Source organism: Diabrotica virgifera, chromosome 6, assembly GCF_917563875.1.
Source record: "Diabrotica virgifera virgifera chromosome 6, PGI_DIABVI_V3a".
NCBI classification, from domain to species: Eukaryota; Metazoa; Arthropoda; class Insecta; order Coleoptera; family Chrysomelidae; genus Diabrotica; species Diabrotica virgifera.
In genome coordinates, this window is record NC_065448.1 from 168,966,332 (window position 1) to 168,982,650 (window position 16,319).

Here is a 16,319-nt window from a genome sequence, read left to right on the forward strand (position 1 = left end):
TCCTGAAGAAACCTTTACCTTCTCCCTCCAAAACCTCGGAAAAACACACAAAACACCAAATACTGAGTTCACTGACTGATACGCTGTCAACCGACGACTCAGCTTAGTAATTACCTTATCCAACATTGTTAGATACGTTTCAACCATCATTTTTTCTTCACCCCGTAGAAAAACTTCATTGGAACTAGCATAATCCAAATGTAGCTTTCTTGCTTGCATTCGTTTTCTTTCGTCGAAATATTCAGAGTATTATAGATTATGTAGATCGCAGGCCTTCTGCTCGTAGTAAGCAAAATTATCTCTCTATAAGCTGAACTTCAGTTTGAAGTTCAATCTATTCTCTATGTAATGATTTACTTACAGCGTTAATGCTTTCTAAAATTGTTGCTCAAAATTCATTCATTATGAATGTTTCTTTTTTGATATTTCTTTCAACAAACACTCATGAATTGTTTCAGCTTTCTGATTAATGTCTTCAGCAAGAGTATGAAGAACGGATTTAAAGGCGTCATAACCTTTAGACAAAGCTCTTGTTGCGTCGGCTTGCACTCCATCTTAGTGCGGCTTGTTATTTTAAGGACTAGATCGTGGTGAATGGGATCGCTTAGTAGAGTTTCATTTAAGCATTTGATCATAACTTCCTAACGGTGGGTAGAAGCTGAAAGAGTACACGGACTGAACAATTCCAAAATACGATATGGCTTCAACGCAACTTTCAGCAGCACGTACTCCAACTAAATTATGCGAGTGTACGGCACAAGTAATGCAAATTATTGCAAGTTTGTTAATATTAGAGAAATGACACTGGAGACCATTGTATTTGTCTGATAATATGGTTACTGGATTATCGTATGATTGTCCCCTCATGTCGTTTACATCAATGCCACAGTAGTTTAAAAAGGTTAAAACAGCAGAAGAAAGATTTTCTCCAGTATGGCTACTTATGGATATGAGTGTGAGAAAACGCTTATACACTTTACCATCAAATGAACTAGCATACCTTAATTTAATATAAACTGGTCGATATGAGACAAACCTGGTGTTGAATCGTAGGAGTAGTAGGTATCCGGCTTCCTTAATTTCAATTCAAAACGTGTTTTCCCATTACTTCTATCACTTTATTACCGATCTTTGAAGATAAGTAAAAAGGTTTTCCAGTACCCTTATTGCCACACAGTACCGTGCCACACCTTATACCTTAGTTCCACACTGTACCGTGCCTAAATGAGAGCTTAAAAAGGATCACACGCTAATCCGCAAGAAGATACAAACTTAACTACAGAGACTACCAACTTTTTCAGAACTTGCATCCAGAATAACTTCCATCAATATTTTTGCATTCTGAAGAAACTTTTCCAATCCTAAAATTTCCGTACTTCTTCAGTTATGGTATTCCATAATCCTATGTGTCCTTTTCTAAGAAACCGTGCAGACTGACAGGCAGTACGGTCCCTTCTACCAAACGGCATTCATTAGAGACTTCTCACAACTAGGCTTTCATGTGAACAAAAGTACCATTGTAATGTAGTTTTTTATACATCCACCATCACTTCTATGGTATTGTATGATATTTGAATTTTTTCGCTTTTTGGCCTACGAGGCCTTTTTTCAGGCCGAAGCCCCTAGGCAACTGCCTACTTTGCCTAATGGTTAATCCGGCACTGGGGGAAAGGTTTCGAGATGTAAAACATCGAGGCCATGTGTGAAAATGACATGTAAAAATATCTCAGAGTAAAGCAAGCGCGGAAAATTGTTCATAAACAAATGATAACCGAACTAACTTCCGAGTTCGTACGAAGACTGAGACAGCTAAATCGGTAAAGAGGACTCATGGACATATTATGTGAGCAACTGGATAAGCAAGTTACTAATCTAAGATCTTATTTTCAGGCGCACGCTGAAACATCTACTTTAGAAAGTTAGAAAGGAGTTTTAGATTTTCGGATCTGACTTCTCATTGTATTAATAAAATTGAAGAGTATAAATTAATTTAACTAAAATCCAAATTAGTACAAAACATATAAAATATTGTGGTTACCTGTAAGTCTCAGCGATTGACATCGTTGGCGTAATTGCAGAATACATCGTAGTATTATTGAACGTTTGCAGCCTCGGTGGAGATGCGGAAGATACGGGATGTTCTGTCGTAACATTCGTTCCTCTTCGTTGATTCCTCAGTTTCTCCTCCCTCCTCCATTTGGCTCTTCGATTGGAAAACCACACCTGTATCCTGGCTTCCGGAAGCCCGATTTTCGCTGCTAACCTCTCTCTTGCGAAGACGTCAGGATAATGAGTACGTTCAAATTCTAAAACATAATATAATTAAATCTAACGAACTTAGTGTACACTAATGTATTTATGTATTATTACACTAGCCCAAAATAGCGAAGAGCCGCGATATGTAACATCTCATTCTGGCTGTTCTAAAAATGCTATTGTCACTAGTAATACCACTAGAGGTCAAATTATTTCCGGAAATTTTTTTGAGATCATGAATATTTTGAAAATTTCCCGAGTCGCAGACGAGGGAAATTTTCTAAAAATATTCATGATCAAAAAAAATTTTCCGGATATTAATTTGACTTCGCGTGGTATTCGGTAAGAAAATTCCACACCACATTTGCATTTGAAAATCCAAAGCTGCATGAACAGATTAATAGCGCGCCATAGCTTTGTCAGCAATTATTTAGGCTTTCAAATTCGTAATTTCTACTCATTGTAGTTGCATGGGAATACCATTTCAAGATAGAAAATAGTATATTCTTCAATTTTACATAAGTTTTGAGTAACTACAAGTGATGAAAAATGAATCAAAACTAAATTATGTAAACAAATAAAAACCAGTCTGTCAAAAATGTTCTGTTATTGTAAACGTCAAAAAATTTCCACTATAATTCGCTGTTGGGTACCCCACGAGCAAAAAATTTCCGATAAAATACCTCCGTTGCCATGGTGATCTGTCAAAATAATGTATTTTGATTGGTTCAAAATTACAGGTGTGGAATTTTCATAGATACTTTCAGTAGTAATTGCACAAGAGCTCTAAAATAGGGCTTTTCATTCACAGTAATTTGTTTCGAGCTTCTGTCATGTGCCACATAATATTAATATATGTACGACATACGTTATTGGTATATACAATAATACAAACCAAAGGCGTATGGCGTATGGCGTAGATATATTAATATTATGTAACACATGTTAGAAGCTCGAAACAAATGAAAATCGATGAAAAGCCCTATTATTGAATTTTTCCCGATAAAACTGTTCAAAACCAAAATTTTATTGTAATTTATTTATGTAAGTACAAATTAGTACAATTAAACACACAGTTGTTATAAATATTTGACGGTTGAAAGTAGAGTTGCACAAGCTTGACTTGAATGTTTGAACTTGACTTGAGTTTGACTTAATTTCAAGTCAAACTCAAGTCAATCCTTCTGACAAATAATTCAAGTCAAGTCAAACTGGTCAATCGTACAGGTTTGAAAATTCAAACTGTTTGTCAAACTAGTTTGAAAGAGTTTGAAAAATAATTTATTTAGTAGATATACCTACTTTTTTGTAGAGATTGACATGTTAGTTGCCAATTAAGATAAGAAAATTAATAACACAATGAGTGCCACATAAAAGTATCTTGATACAGGAAGCGATTATAATCAAAATAGGGTAAATTTTTTGAAAATGATTCCTGTAGGCTTAGAATTGCTTGCTGGTAAGTTTCGTTTTATCGATATAACTTTTTTATATTTGAGTGTCACTAGATTAAAACAAAGAATTCGTTGGATAGTTTTTTTACCATACCAAGTGTAATCTAATCTACTTTGGAAGCTTTAAAGTATTACGTAACGCAAGTTGGGGGAGGGTAACGCAAGTTAGTAAATGGACTAATTAAACATCTAAGATCTAACAACATCACGAGAAAAACCAAATGCAAAATATACAAAACCCTGATAAAACCGGTCCTTATATATGGATCAGACATGGACACTGTCGAAAAGCGATGAGAACTTATTAGGTACGTTTGAACGAAAAATTCTCAGACACATATATAAGGGGGTGAAAGAAAATGACGTATGGCGCAGAAGATATAATTTTGAACTATACGCAGCATACAACGAACCCGACGTCATAACATCCATAAAGATCGGACGTCTGCGCTGGATGGGCCATGTTAAACGGATGTTGGAGACCGAAACACCAAAACATATAATGAGGCAAACACTAGTAGGGAGAAGGTCAAAGGGGAGACCCAAACTTAGATACATGGAAAAAGTGGAAAAAGATCTGAAAACACTTGAGATTACCCACTGAAAGAACAAAGCAAGAAACAGAACAGCATGGCGGAAAATCCTAGAACAAGCCAGGGCTCAAAAAGCTACTGATAATGATGAAGTTGGGGGAGGGGGTCATGTAAAACGTTACGGCGCGTTATACGGGGGGAGTGGGGTTCGAAGAGCGTGTCACATAACATTGTTTTTTAACTTAAAAAAAAACTACTGAATCACAATCTCCCAACTTTTCAAGTTTCGTTTATATTTTACATAGAACCCCTGGATTGTATTATATTGCCCATTGCCCCCTCACGCTCCGCTCATGTTACAACAGGACAATAGTACTCAAGTGAAAAAATCTTAAAATTTGTATTAACCAGATCAAGCACAGTAACACATGTTTGCAATAAATAGCTGGACCTTTCTTCACAACAAAAGATGAAAAGGTACAGATGGGATAAAGAGGTTGTAAAATTGTGTTACGATACTTGAACGGCCCCCTTAACAAAAATTTATGAAGGAACAACAAAATATTATATTTTTGAGAGTAGGTTTAATGAATTTTTTGCGACTTTGCAATGTCGTCTTAAAGAATTAGTTCAGAATTCTTATTGTGTTTGTGTTTCTTAGTGTATTTGTGGTGGACTCCATGCTGGCAGATATTGTGTTGATAGTTTGTTGATAGTTGTTGATAGATAATTTTTTCACTGCCAGATCCTGGCAGTGCATCTGGCAGAATTATACCCACAACTATCTATTAGAGATATAAATAAATGGAAGAATTTAAATAACTAGTACATATTTAAATGCCATCGAGTACAATAAACCAGCATATCTATGTTTTATAGACCTGACAAAGGCTTTCGATCGCACCAAGTCGAAGACGTCTTACACCTACTGTATAGAAGAAACATACCAATCAATATTATACAAACTATCGAAAGCATCTACTTCCATAATCGAATACAGGCAAAGATAAATGGAAAACTAACACAGTCTATACCAGTACAGAGCGTAGTCAGACAAGGTGACTCGTTTAACCCACTTATCTTTAATATAATAATTTTTTTTTATTTTTTATTTATTTATTATTTATACATATGACCTGGCCTCTAGTGACTAATCCAGGTCGTTTTTTCCTGATGGGATTACAGATATTTTTTTTTTATATTTTTACATTTTTTACTCAACTATTAAATCTATTTTTACAATAACAATTTGCCATAATCTATTAATTACGTATAACAAACAAATTTAAATAAACAATTTAAAATATTTTTGGTACTATCAACTCCCTTCTAAGTTATAAAGACAGTCCCTGTCTTTATAACTTTATTATTTTTATTTATTTATTTTATATTGAATTATTATTATTATAATTGTAAATATCTATTTTTGAATTTATATTTTATTTTATTTATTTTAACTTTATCTTACTCAACTTCATCAGGGTTGGATTATTGGTTGTCTTCTTCTATTATTATAGATTTCTTGTTGTTTTTTAGATATTATTTGTGTGAGATTGTTTAATATTTCAAAATATTCTTCATTTTGTAATATATCTCTTATTTCAATTCTTTCTAATCTTCTTCTCATTTCTCTATGTTCTTCATTTTCTATAGTATTTTCACAATGTAACACTATATGTTCTGGTGTACCTAGTTCTCCACATTCACAATATGCATCATCTTTTAAGTTAAATCTTTCCAAATATGTTGGGTACGGTCCATGTCCTGTTAAAAAGTGTATTAAACCTTGTTTTGGATTAAAATAATTTGGAATGTTTTCTAATATTGGTATAAAATTGTATAAACGTCTAGATTTTGTTGAATTTTCCCATTCATTTTGTCTTTTTCTATTTATTATTTCTTTTAATTCTCTTTTATTTCTTATATCTAATCCTATTATTTGTATTATTTTTTCATATTTTTCTTTTTTTAGCCAATAATTACATGCTCTTTTTTGTGTTTCTAAATGCATTGGCATTACTCCAGTTAAAACTGTGAGTGCCTGTGTTGCAGTTGTTCCAAATGCTCCCGTCATTCTTACAAGAAATCCTCTCTGAGCTCTATTTAATTTTTCTGCGTTTTTTTTATTTATTAATCTATGTGCCCATACACTTGAACCGTACCCTACAATTGATGCAAATATTGTACTTAGGTATATTCTCATCTGTCGGAACGAAATTCTATATTTCTTCTGTGCTAGACTAGCAATGCTATGCATGATCTTTGTTGCCTTTTATAATAATGGACGAAATAATAGAAGCAGTACGTAAAGGTCATGGTTACAGAATGGGGAACAAAGAAATCCAAATATTATGTTATCCAGACGACGCCACATTAATCGCCGAGCCAGAAGACGATCTCCAAAGAATAACAAACATCTTCAATACAACAGCCAAGAAATACAATATGATAATATCAGCAGAAAAAAACCAAATGTATGACAACATCTAAATACCCACTACGATGTAAAATGGAAATTGATGGGAAAATAATAAAGCAGGAAGCAAGGTTTAGATATCTGGAATAGATATAACCAGTTACGGAGATGTTGACACAATCTGGAAGAACAAACACCTAAGACAATACACAAAAGCAAGAAAATGGTTATTCATTTTTTAAAAGCAAGAATCTATAAAGCAGTAATTACACCTATATTGACATATTCGGCGGCGACAAGACCTGACATATCTAAAACGAGACGACTACTAGAAACAACAGAGATGAAAATACTTCGACGAATATCAGGGAAAACTCTGTTGGATAGGGAGAGTAGTGAAAACATAAGAAGAGCATGCAATATAGAAGACATAAATGGATGGATGACAAAACGGAAACAGGAGTGGAACGAACACATTAGTAGAATGGCAGAGGATAGGCAGGGCCGTAAGTACGATGTTGGAGGCCACGGGGGAAAAGTGATCTGGGGGCCCCTTGCCGGGAGTTCTCGGGGGTTTACCTTCCCAGTGGAAGGGGGGAGGGGTAAACCCCCATCTCTCATCTGGAATCATCTGGAAAACGTTTTACGAAGTTGATTGCTTCGTTTTGAAGGTATTATTCGTTTGCATTTAAAATAAAATCAGGTTGAATTTCGGTACTTATCTAACACTGCTTTCATTCCTTGAAAGCGAGGGTCTAGCTGATGGCATAATGTGTCGATCATTGAGTAAAGCACGGTTACTCTAAAGCATGACTTGGTATCTTGAAGTCTTTCATCTTCGCATAGTTCATCGAAATGTTTTTTCGTCTTCTGCATTATTTTTGTGGCGAACCCTACTGACATTCCCCAACATTGGCACATATTGGAAGCCACTTCAAAGAAGGTTCCAAATTATCCTCTCATTGCAGTTAGTTTTAAGAGGCTCTCTTCAAGTAAACTGTAAGCTGTTAAAAGGTCCAAAGATTTTGATTCCAATGTTTTCGAGACTAAGTTGAGGATTTCAAGGATTTTCCTTTTGCACAACTAATAGTAACAAAACAGATTTGAATGATTCTAGTTTTTTTTTTTCAGTTGTGTTGCTTCGCCTCTTTCATTTCTTTTGTTACTTGTCAGAACTAGACTTGAAAGGCACTTCAAAATATCGCAAAATCTGTGTTTCAATGTATTGACTGCATCAAATCTTCCAGCCCAGCGTGTTGGATTGAGAGGTTTTAGTCACTTTCGAGGAACATCTTTTAGATTGGTATGAGTACTTCAGTGCCTCCCAATGAACGATATTGTTCATTGAGAGTTGGAAAAATATGAAGTTATGAAGAGAAAATGCAGGAAGAGGTAAACCAGATTGCTGAGAAGATACAGAAAATTGAAAAGGTCGAAGAAAAATTCGAGAATGCGTTAAAATTCGATATGGAAAAATTGGAAGAAAAATTGATGGAGATAGGAAAATGTCAAAAAGGAGGAGACCGTCGCGCGTCGGGAAGTAATTGTATACAGCTCTAATGAGAGCAGATTCCAATTTGGCGGGGATGTTAGAAAACGATATCCGGTACCTTTCATTAAAATCTTAAAAAACAAATTCCGACATATGCAGAACTTCGAAGACTGCAAAGAAATTATAAGAAATCATCTAAAAGACGAAGCTGCTTTGTGGTTTGAAAGCAAAGAAAATGAGGTGACTTCATGGGGAGATTTTGAGACAAGAATTTTTATAATGATGCAGGTGAAACAGGTTAAAATCAATCATTGAAGTTGTTAGAATTAATATGCCGTGTACTTATTTCAATCGGACAACTCGAAGTAGAACTTGACTGAAAGTACTTTAAAAAGTTTATTTGACCTGGTTACAATCTATGCACGGCCAACCAAACGGGGGCCCTCTTGGCCGGAGGCCCCGGGGCACAGCCCCGGTTGCCCCAATGGTAGTTACGGCCCTGAAGATAGGATAGTACGAGTAGCACGAGATAAGTCACCAAATAGACGAAGAAGTATTGGCAGACCAAGAAAAAGATGGTGCGATAATTTAAACAACTTAGGAGGCTAATATTGAAAAAGAAATAGGCTTTAAAGCCTACATACAAGAAGGGAGAAGAAGAGGAAGAAGGGACAGTTGTAGAGAAGGAACGAACATCGAATGGGGATATTCAACAGAAAATACAATCGAGCTGAAATGTGGTAAAAACATTAAACTCATTATTTTTCAGTTTTAACGTACGAATCTGAATCTTGACAGATGACGATGAAAGAGAAGAAAGAAATTGAGAGTGCTAGGAATGAACTGTCCAAGAAAAGCATGTCGGATATCCAAACTTGATTACGTCTAATAAGAACAGGAAGGATTTAAACTACCGTAGATAAATATAATCCAAACAATTTGTATAATAGGGCACGTAATGCGAATGAAAGGCGAACCATGACCAAAAGAGGCCTTAAACTATGTTCTATGGCAGGGGTGGACGAAGTGCGGCCCTCGGGCCGCATGCGGCCCTTTATACATTTTTTTGCGGCCCGCGGAAAATAAGTGAATTATTTTCATATAAAGATTTTTTTAATTATTGCCAATATTAATAAATAAATATAGATAATGAAGCTATTAATTAGCACTTTTGCAGCGGGAGACTTTTCCGCAAATTTTCAACATAACGCGGGCAATTATTTGGGTTTCCGGCAGAGTTTCGTCGGCTCCCTGAATGAAATCTACGAAATTTCAACAAATGGAAACGATATTTTTGAAGTAGTCTGGAACTGTTTGGAAAATTTTAAATTAACGCTGAAACCACCTAGTAAGTGTAACAACTGACGGAGTACCAAATTTAAGAGGAGCAAATATTGTAATGTTGAGAAAACTTAAAGATTACGTCCATGAACAATTTTCAGAACATCAGTTATTATATATTTTTCACTGCTTAATCCATGAGCAGGTATTGTGCAAAAATGTTTTGCAAGTAGTCAACAGAGTCAACACCAACGGCATTTCAATTATAACTAATATTGTTAATTATATTCGTTCAATGGGATTAAAACATCGTGCATATTTTTATATTATTTAATTCTTTCAAAGAAAACAAAAACAATGAAGGGAATCTAATACCGCATTTACACTCAGTCCTGTTGGACAGGGAATTGGGCAGAGAAGTGAGCTGCGGGAATGTGTAAATAGCTCACTCGCGCTGTCGCTGCTCATGCTACTGCCATTGCACAGCGCTCCCTCAAAAGTCGGTTTTAGAGATGAAAGTTAAAGGACTGGCAGCGCGAGCATGAGTCAGTGTTCACATTCAACTAATCTCTCTCTCACTTGCCGCCGGCAAAGCGGCGCAGCGGCGGAGTAAGGCTACGGCTCCACGGGCTGGAAATTGACGCTAGCAGTAGCCGCAAAACGAACTTAAGGTTCCGCAGAACGGAATAGGAATAGCCGAACTGTACCGACTACAGGACTTGTGCGTAGTCGGTTCAGTTCGGCTATTCCCATTCCGTTCCGCGGAACTTTAAGTTCATTTTACTGCTACTGCCAGCGTCAATTTCTCGCCCGTGGAGCCGTAGCCTAAGGGAGCAAGACGGTGCTGTCGTAACATTTCATTCTTGAGAGTCGTTCGGTAAATGAGTTGTGAGGACATTGGCGAGGAACTTATGTGAACACCTCACTCGCGTCGATATCGTATTTCGGGCAATATTTCCGACAGCGGCAGCAGCAGTGGCAATGGCAGCAGTGGAAAATTTATAACTTTGTTTATTTTGATTTAAATGACGCGTGTTGAATATTACGTATGATGCGTGTTTACATCTATTTAAGCACGGAATTTCCCTTCAAATATTTAAGTAACTAAGCAATGTGAAAATAGAATTTACTATTTTATTTGGGAATAAACCACAATTTAAGTTTGAAATTAAATTTATTTTACGTTTCCATTTCCACTTCGGAAATCGTTATCAAAATACAAAACACTAATAAATTCAACTACATAATTAAGTAACTGCTTGATTTATTAATGTTTTGTATTTTGATAACGATTTCCGAAGTGGAAATCGAAACGTCAAATAAATTTAATTTCAAACTTAAATTGTGGCTTATTCCCAAATAAAATAGTAAATTGCATAAGATGTCACAAGGAAATAGCTTCAAAATAAGTAATATTAGGGAAAAAGAAATAGGTTCAAAGATAAAATACAAATAAATAAATATATAGATACACATATTTTTAAGGGAAATACCATGCTTAATTAAGTGCGAATGCTGATTAGGGGGGAGGGGTGGTTTAAAAAATTTGAAATTTTTTATTTTTTTATTATATCAAATGAAAGTATATAAATAAATAGATAAATAAATAAATAAATAAACTTCAAGAATACTCTCTAAAATTTTCAGCTTGACCGGAGTAAAATTGCCGGAAGTAAAGCATGTTTAATATCCCTACCTTCGACTCGCTTTGAAGTAGCTGGAGCGTAGTGAGATACGTTCAACAGCTGTTTTCGGCTCTCTTTTAAATTACTCTGCGATTCAAAAACATATTCCGGCGTGTATCACTTTACGATTTGACAGACAACAAACAAATTGAAATAAAAGTTGTCAAACCAAACGCGTTTATCTCAAAACTACTTTTTTCAAAGGCGGTGGACATTGTAACTCAAAAACTACCTACTTGACAGATCCACCTGAAATTTTTCATAGATTTTCTTTAGACATTTCGTGAGGTAACTTTGTCGACATATGTTTTGGTTAACAATAATAAATATGTTGATTTTCACCCTTTTTTACAAAGCACTCGTTATTTTGACTTGTATTATGAGTGATATCAAAACCGCAAAAATTGTTAAAACTAAAAAAACTCAACAGCGTTACCTCGAGAAACTCATTAACTAATAAAATATTTTTGAATTTTGTGTTTCATATCATCCATTGACGAGTTCTACTGCAAAATCCATTTATTTTGGAGCTGCCTGTAAAAATTTGCCACTGTTGGCTTATTTTTCAATATTTGGTCTTGAATTTTTTTTTAATAATTTTTGAATTGTACTTTATATGTTTATTTAATTTAAAAATAAAATAATTCTACCATAATTTCAAACAACATTCAAGAAAAGGTGCTTGAAATGTTGATTTCAAACCATGCCCCCCCCCCTCCTTAAACAAAATTAGTAAAAAAGTTAAAAATTCAACATGTTAAGGAAACAAATATTGCGGCCCTTGGTAATAGACCAAAAATATTTTGTGGCCCTTACTAAAAGAAGTTTGCCCACCCCTGTTCTATGGAATAGAAGAAGGAGAGAAAGACCAGCATTAGAATGGAGGAGAAGGAATCAGAAAAGTGATGAGAGATAGAACCATAAATGAGGAGGACTTTAAGTTAATTTCTCCGTATTCATTACTTTTTATTAATCTCATAATGGGTTCATACCTTTTTCTAAACTGTCGATCTGATCATTTGTAAACGACGTCCGATTTCTTTGGAGTTTTCTCTTTAATCTCAACCTCGCTTGATCATCATCTGGACCTATACTTGATCCTGCATTCGAATTATCACCAGAGTTAGTTTCATCGGAATGTACACCGTCTATTTCGACACCTAAAATACAAAAACAATTATTAGAAACATATTTGTCACTAGTTATAGTACTTAATAGATATATGATTCAGTGAATTTGTAGGTACTCTACGAGCCTCCTAGTGGGAAAGTTTTGGGGTAGTTCTGATTTCTTTCATTATATATGGATTTTGGGCTGCTGAATTCTAATTTGAGGTTTGCGGACAAAATTTCGTGACGGAACATTGAAAAAATCACGAAAAAAGCGAAACATTCCTGATTTTTCCCGCTTTTTTGGTTAAATCTCGAAAACTACTAACTTTTAGTAAATGGTGTGTTAACAAAAATAAAAGTACATAAAATTCTCTACAAATATCAGTATTTACTTTTTTTTTTTTCAGATGAACCGTTCGGTCTAAAGTGCAAGTTGAAAATTGCTAATTTTCAACGATCTCTGTAAAACCCACTTTTTACATTCCAAAACTTTATTTTTTAATAGAATGCTGTCATTTGATACATTTCTGCTAGTTTTCTGCACAAGTAATTAAAAAGAAAAAACAGTCGAAATTGTACAAATTCAGTATCACAATATGCCAGACAGGGGGCCACGTTCTGCCAACAGTTGAAGCTTGGATTTAAATTCTTCTGGCACATATTTTACAATATTTTTTACATCATTAGAAAGAATCATTGTTTTGTCTAAGTTGAACAAGATCTCCTCTAATTGATCCACCATTGTTGATGATAAGGCCATTGACTTAATCACTATTTTGGCCAGAGTTCTGAGAGCCAACATATGAGCTCGTACTGCCCTTGTGTAAGCGTGACCAGACATAATTTTTTCGGTTGATTTTGCCGCATATGTGGTATTGAAAAATTCAGCCAATCCACCACCTTGCATAATGTAACCAATTGCCCCCATGAAGGACATCAGTAGTGAAATCCACCGAGCCTTATAACAACATTTGACAGATCAGGATCATCGGGACGACTAGCAAGGATGTCTCTTGCCTTGAGGTAGAGGGATTGGTCAAATGTCACCAGACATGTAACTTGCTTCAAGGATTTAGTTTTCTCTACTCCGTTCAACAATTCTGTAAATTTTGTATCATAATCACTTGGAGGAGCGTTGATAAATAGCTGGTAAACAATTAATGTTAGTTCATATGGCATGTTTCTTGTGACAGCTTCCATGAATCCATTCCATCCTAATAGGCCGGGAATATCTCTACTTTTCCCATAGAGCCACAGAAGATCAGGCACAGATGGAGTCACAGTTTCAGTTGGTGTGAACATTCCCTTCGGATCTATTATCTTGATTTCTGATAAACCTTGAGGTTTTGTCCTTTCAAAATGAATTAGTTGAACAGCTCCCTGACTTGCATAAATCTCAGGCGTGAGTTTCGTTTTTCGTTTTTAACCGAGGAATGGATTGGTTAGGTGCTACTGCATGTTTTGGTGCAATACAAGAAATGCCAGCCATGACGTGAAAAGTGTTGCATCCGTCGATTTTATGTACTTTAAAATCAGCGCTATCGTACACCTGCTGTGTAAAGCACGGCTGGTCAATTTTCTGCGGATCGCCTGCGATTGCTGATTTTTCAGACAAATAGCTTCTTTATAGGATGAACAAAACCCCAAAGAGGAAACTACATCAACCAATTTTCTTGATCCGTACTTTTTGTAGAGCACCACGGCCAACCCTACAAGGACTGGTGAGACGAATGATCTGGGCCTTACCGCCGCTACAAGACTATGAGCAAGCGCGTTACTTTACTTCTTCCAGTTATCATACTCCCCACGTTTTTTATGAAGTACAACTTTTTCCATCATAAATGTACGTAGTGTTTCAGGAATTAGTTCTTCATTTCCTTCTAAAAACTTATCCGGTGGGGGGTATTCCTGTGTCTCATAAACCTGGCTCCGGACATCCTCAACAATAATATCAGCAGCCGTTTGAAACAATCCGTAGTCTTTCCTCTTTTTCATTTTTTAACGCTTGTTGGTACCAAGCGTCGTTCAAGATTTTGTAACCTGTGTCTTTGAAACAAACGACCGACTTCTGGTTTCGAGACATGGTAATAATTATATCGCTTCCGTATTTTTTGTGTAGATGAGCTTGGGCTGTCTTTTTGTCAGGACGATATTTACCCTTGATTTGGTCGATCAACTCATCGAGCAAAAATTGGCACTCCTCATCCCTATTCTCTAAATAATTGTAAACATCTTGCATTGCTCTTTCAACATTTTTGGCAAATGGACCCGATTTTTTAATCTTTTTTTGAGTGATTGGGCGATTGTACAGTTTTCTCATGCATAAACTATGATACCGGCAATCAGAGGCTACTAAGTTTGAGTCAGGCAAAAGACGTTTGATTATGGCTTTGCCATACTGATTGTTTAGGCAATACGTAAAGTATCCTTAACAATAGTAACCTATACTTATTGTACGGTTATAGAGTATATTCCCATAGGTAAGCTGGTTAAGAGTAGATAACGATTTTTCATATGTAATTTAAAGTATTATCTGCATAAATGGCACAAAGAATATTTGCTACGAGAGGTATATGGTTCAAAATGCATACAGTATCACGACTAATAAGTTATGTTCACATACATGTAGAGTACTTACAGTTTTATTCCTTGATGACGTGTCACATCAGAGCTCTGATTGAATTCCATAATCCATTTGGTTCATTTGTAAGGCACTCACTAATACGCTAAATAAATCATCGTCGATAATACTGAGCAGATTGAATTATCTGAGCGGTATAAAACGATAGCAAAAAAAACCGGTAAAATGCGGCCTTTTTACGAATAGCGGGAGCGTCGATAGATTAGAGATGATTCTCGTTAGGAAGCTTTTGACGATCTGCCCCGGCGAGGGGTTCAAATGCGAGTCTCAACAATAACCTGGAGTTTCCAGAAAGGTTACATAAATACTACTTGAATTTTAAGTAATCAGTAGTACAGGGGCGTAACTAATTATTTTAGTGAGCCGTGTATAATATATTTATTGTACATATTGCCGGGGGCGACAGGCGAGAGAGATGGCCTATATCACCTCGAAGAGAGGGGATTGGCAAAGATGTGCACAACGATAAGAAATGTTTGAAGAAATTAGAGTTTATATACACAAGGGGTAACAACGATAAAATGGAGGAAAACGATAAGTTTTCCCCCTAGGGATAGATTTTAATCTTCCAGGGGAATCACAGCGATTTTCGTAATACCACGAAGAAAATCACCGTGAGTAGTGTGAATCTTGACAGTACGAACTAGACCATCCTTACCAGGCAATACATCTATTACCCTGGCAGTTGGCCATAAGAGTGGAGGAGTACCATCCTCCTTCAACAGAACCAAATCCCCGATCTTGACAGGGTCAGTAGGGTCGGTCCATTTATTTCTTTGCTGCAGGAGGCAAAGATAGTCTTTTTTCCACAATTTCCAAAATTGCTGTTGAATTTTACTAATACGCTGAAAAAGATTCAACCTATTTTCAGGTATCTCTGAAACACTTGGTTCAGGGGGCGCGGTTAAACTTCTTTGAACTAAGAAGTGAGCTGGAGATAGGAAAGCGAAGTCATTGGCGTCAGACGACATCCTAGTGATGGGTCTCGAATTTAGAATAGCCTCGATTTGGCATAATACTGTGTTAAACACTTCAAAGGTGAAGTGGGAATTTCCTATAATTCGATAGAGGTGATACTTCACACTCTTTATTCCTACCTCATGGAGGCCGAATTGATGGGGGTTGCGGGGAACACCCATCTTGAAAGTTATGGAGTTTTGAGTACAGAATTCCTTAATCTGTTCCGAATTATTTTGATTTAAGAAAAAATCATAGAATTCGCGCATTTCATTTTTTGCCCCATGGAAATTTGTGGCATTGTCGCTCCAAATAATACTGGGCGTGGATCTTCTGGCAATAAACCTTTTCAGAGTAAGAATATAGGCTTCTGCGCTTAATCCTGTGACGAGTTCGATATGAACACATTTAGTGCTCATGCAAATGAAATAGGCTACGTATGCTTTGTAAAGCGGTGCCTTCCTCAAATGTGAGGACTTAATTAAGAAGAAC

The 16,319-nt window shown here is 35.9% G+C and overlaps 1 protein-coding gene across 1 annotated transcript in view; it reads right to left on the reverse strand.

The window, feature by feature from the left end:
• The window catches only part of LOC114328368 (paired box protein Pax-6-like), a 336,662-nt gene that overhangs the window by 15,627 nt on the left and 304,716 nt on the right, over nt 1-16,319 (reverse strand). Inside the window, exons 6-7 of the mRNA XM_050653360.1 lie at nt 12,110-12,277; nt 2,039-2,306 (exon numbers count right to left, since the gene is read on the reverse strand). Coding sequence (XP_050509317.1) covers nt 2,039-2,306; nt 12,110-12,277 — 436 coding nt within the window. The remainder of the gene's footprint in view (nt 1-2,038; nt 2,307-12,109; nt 12,278-16,319) is intronic.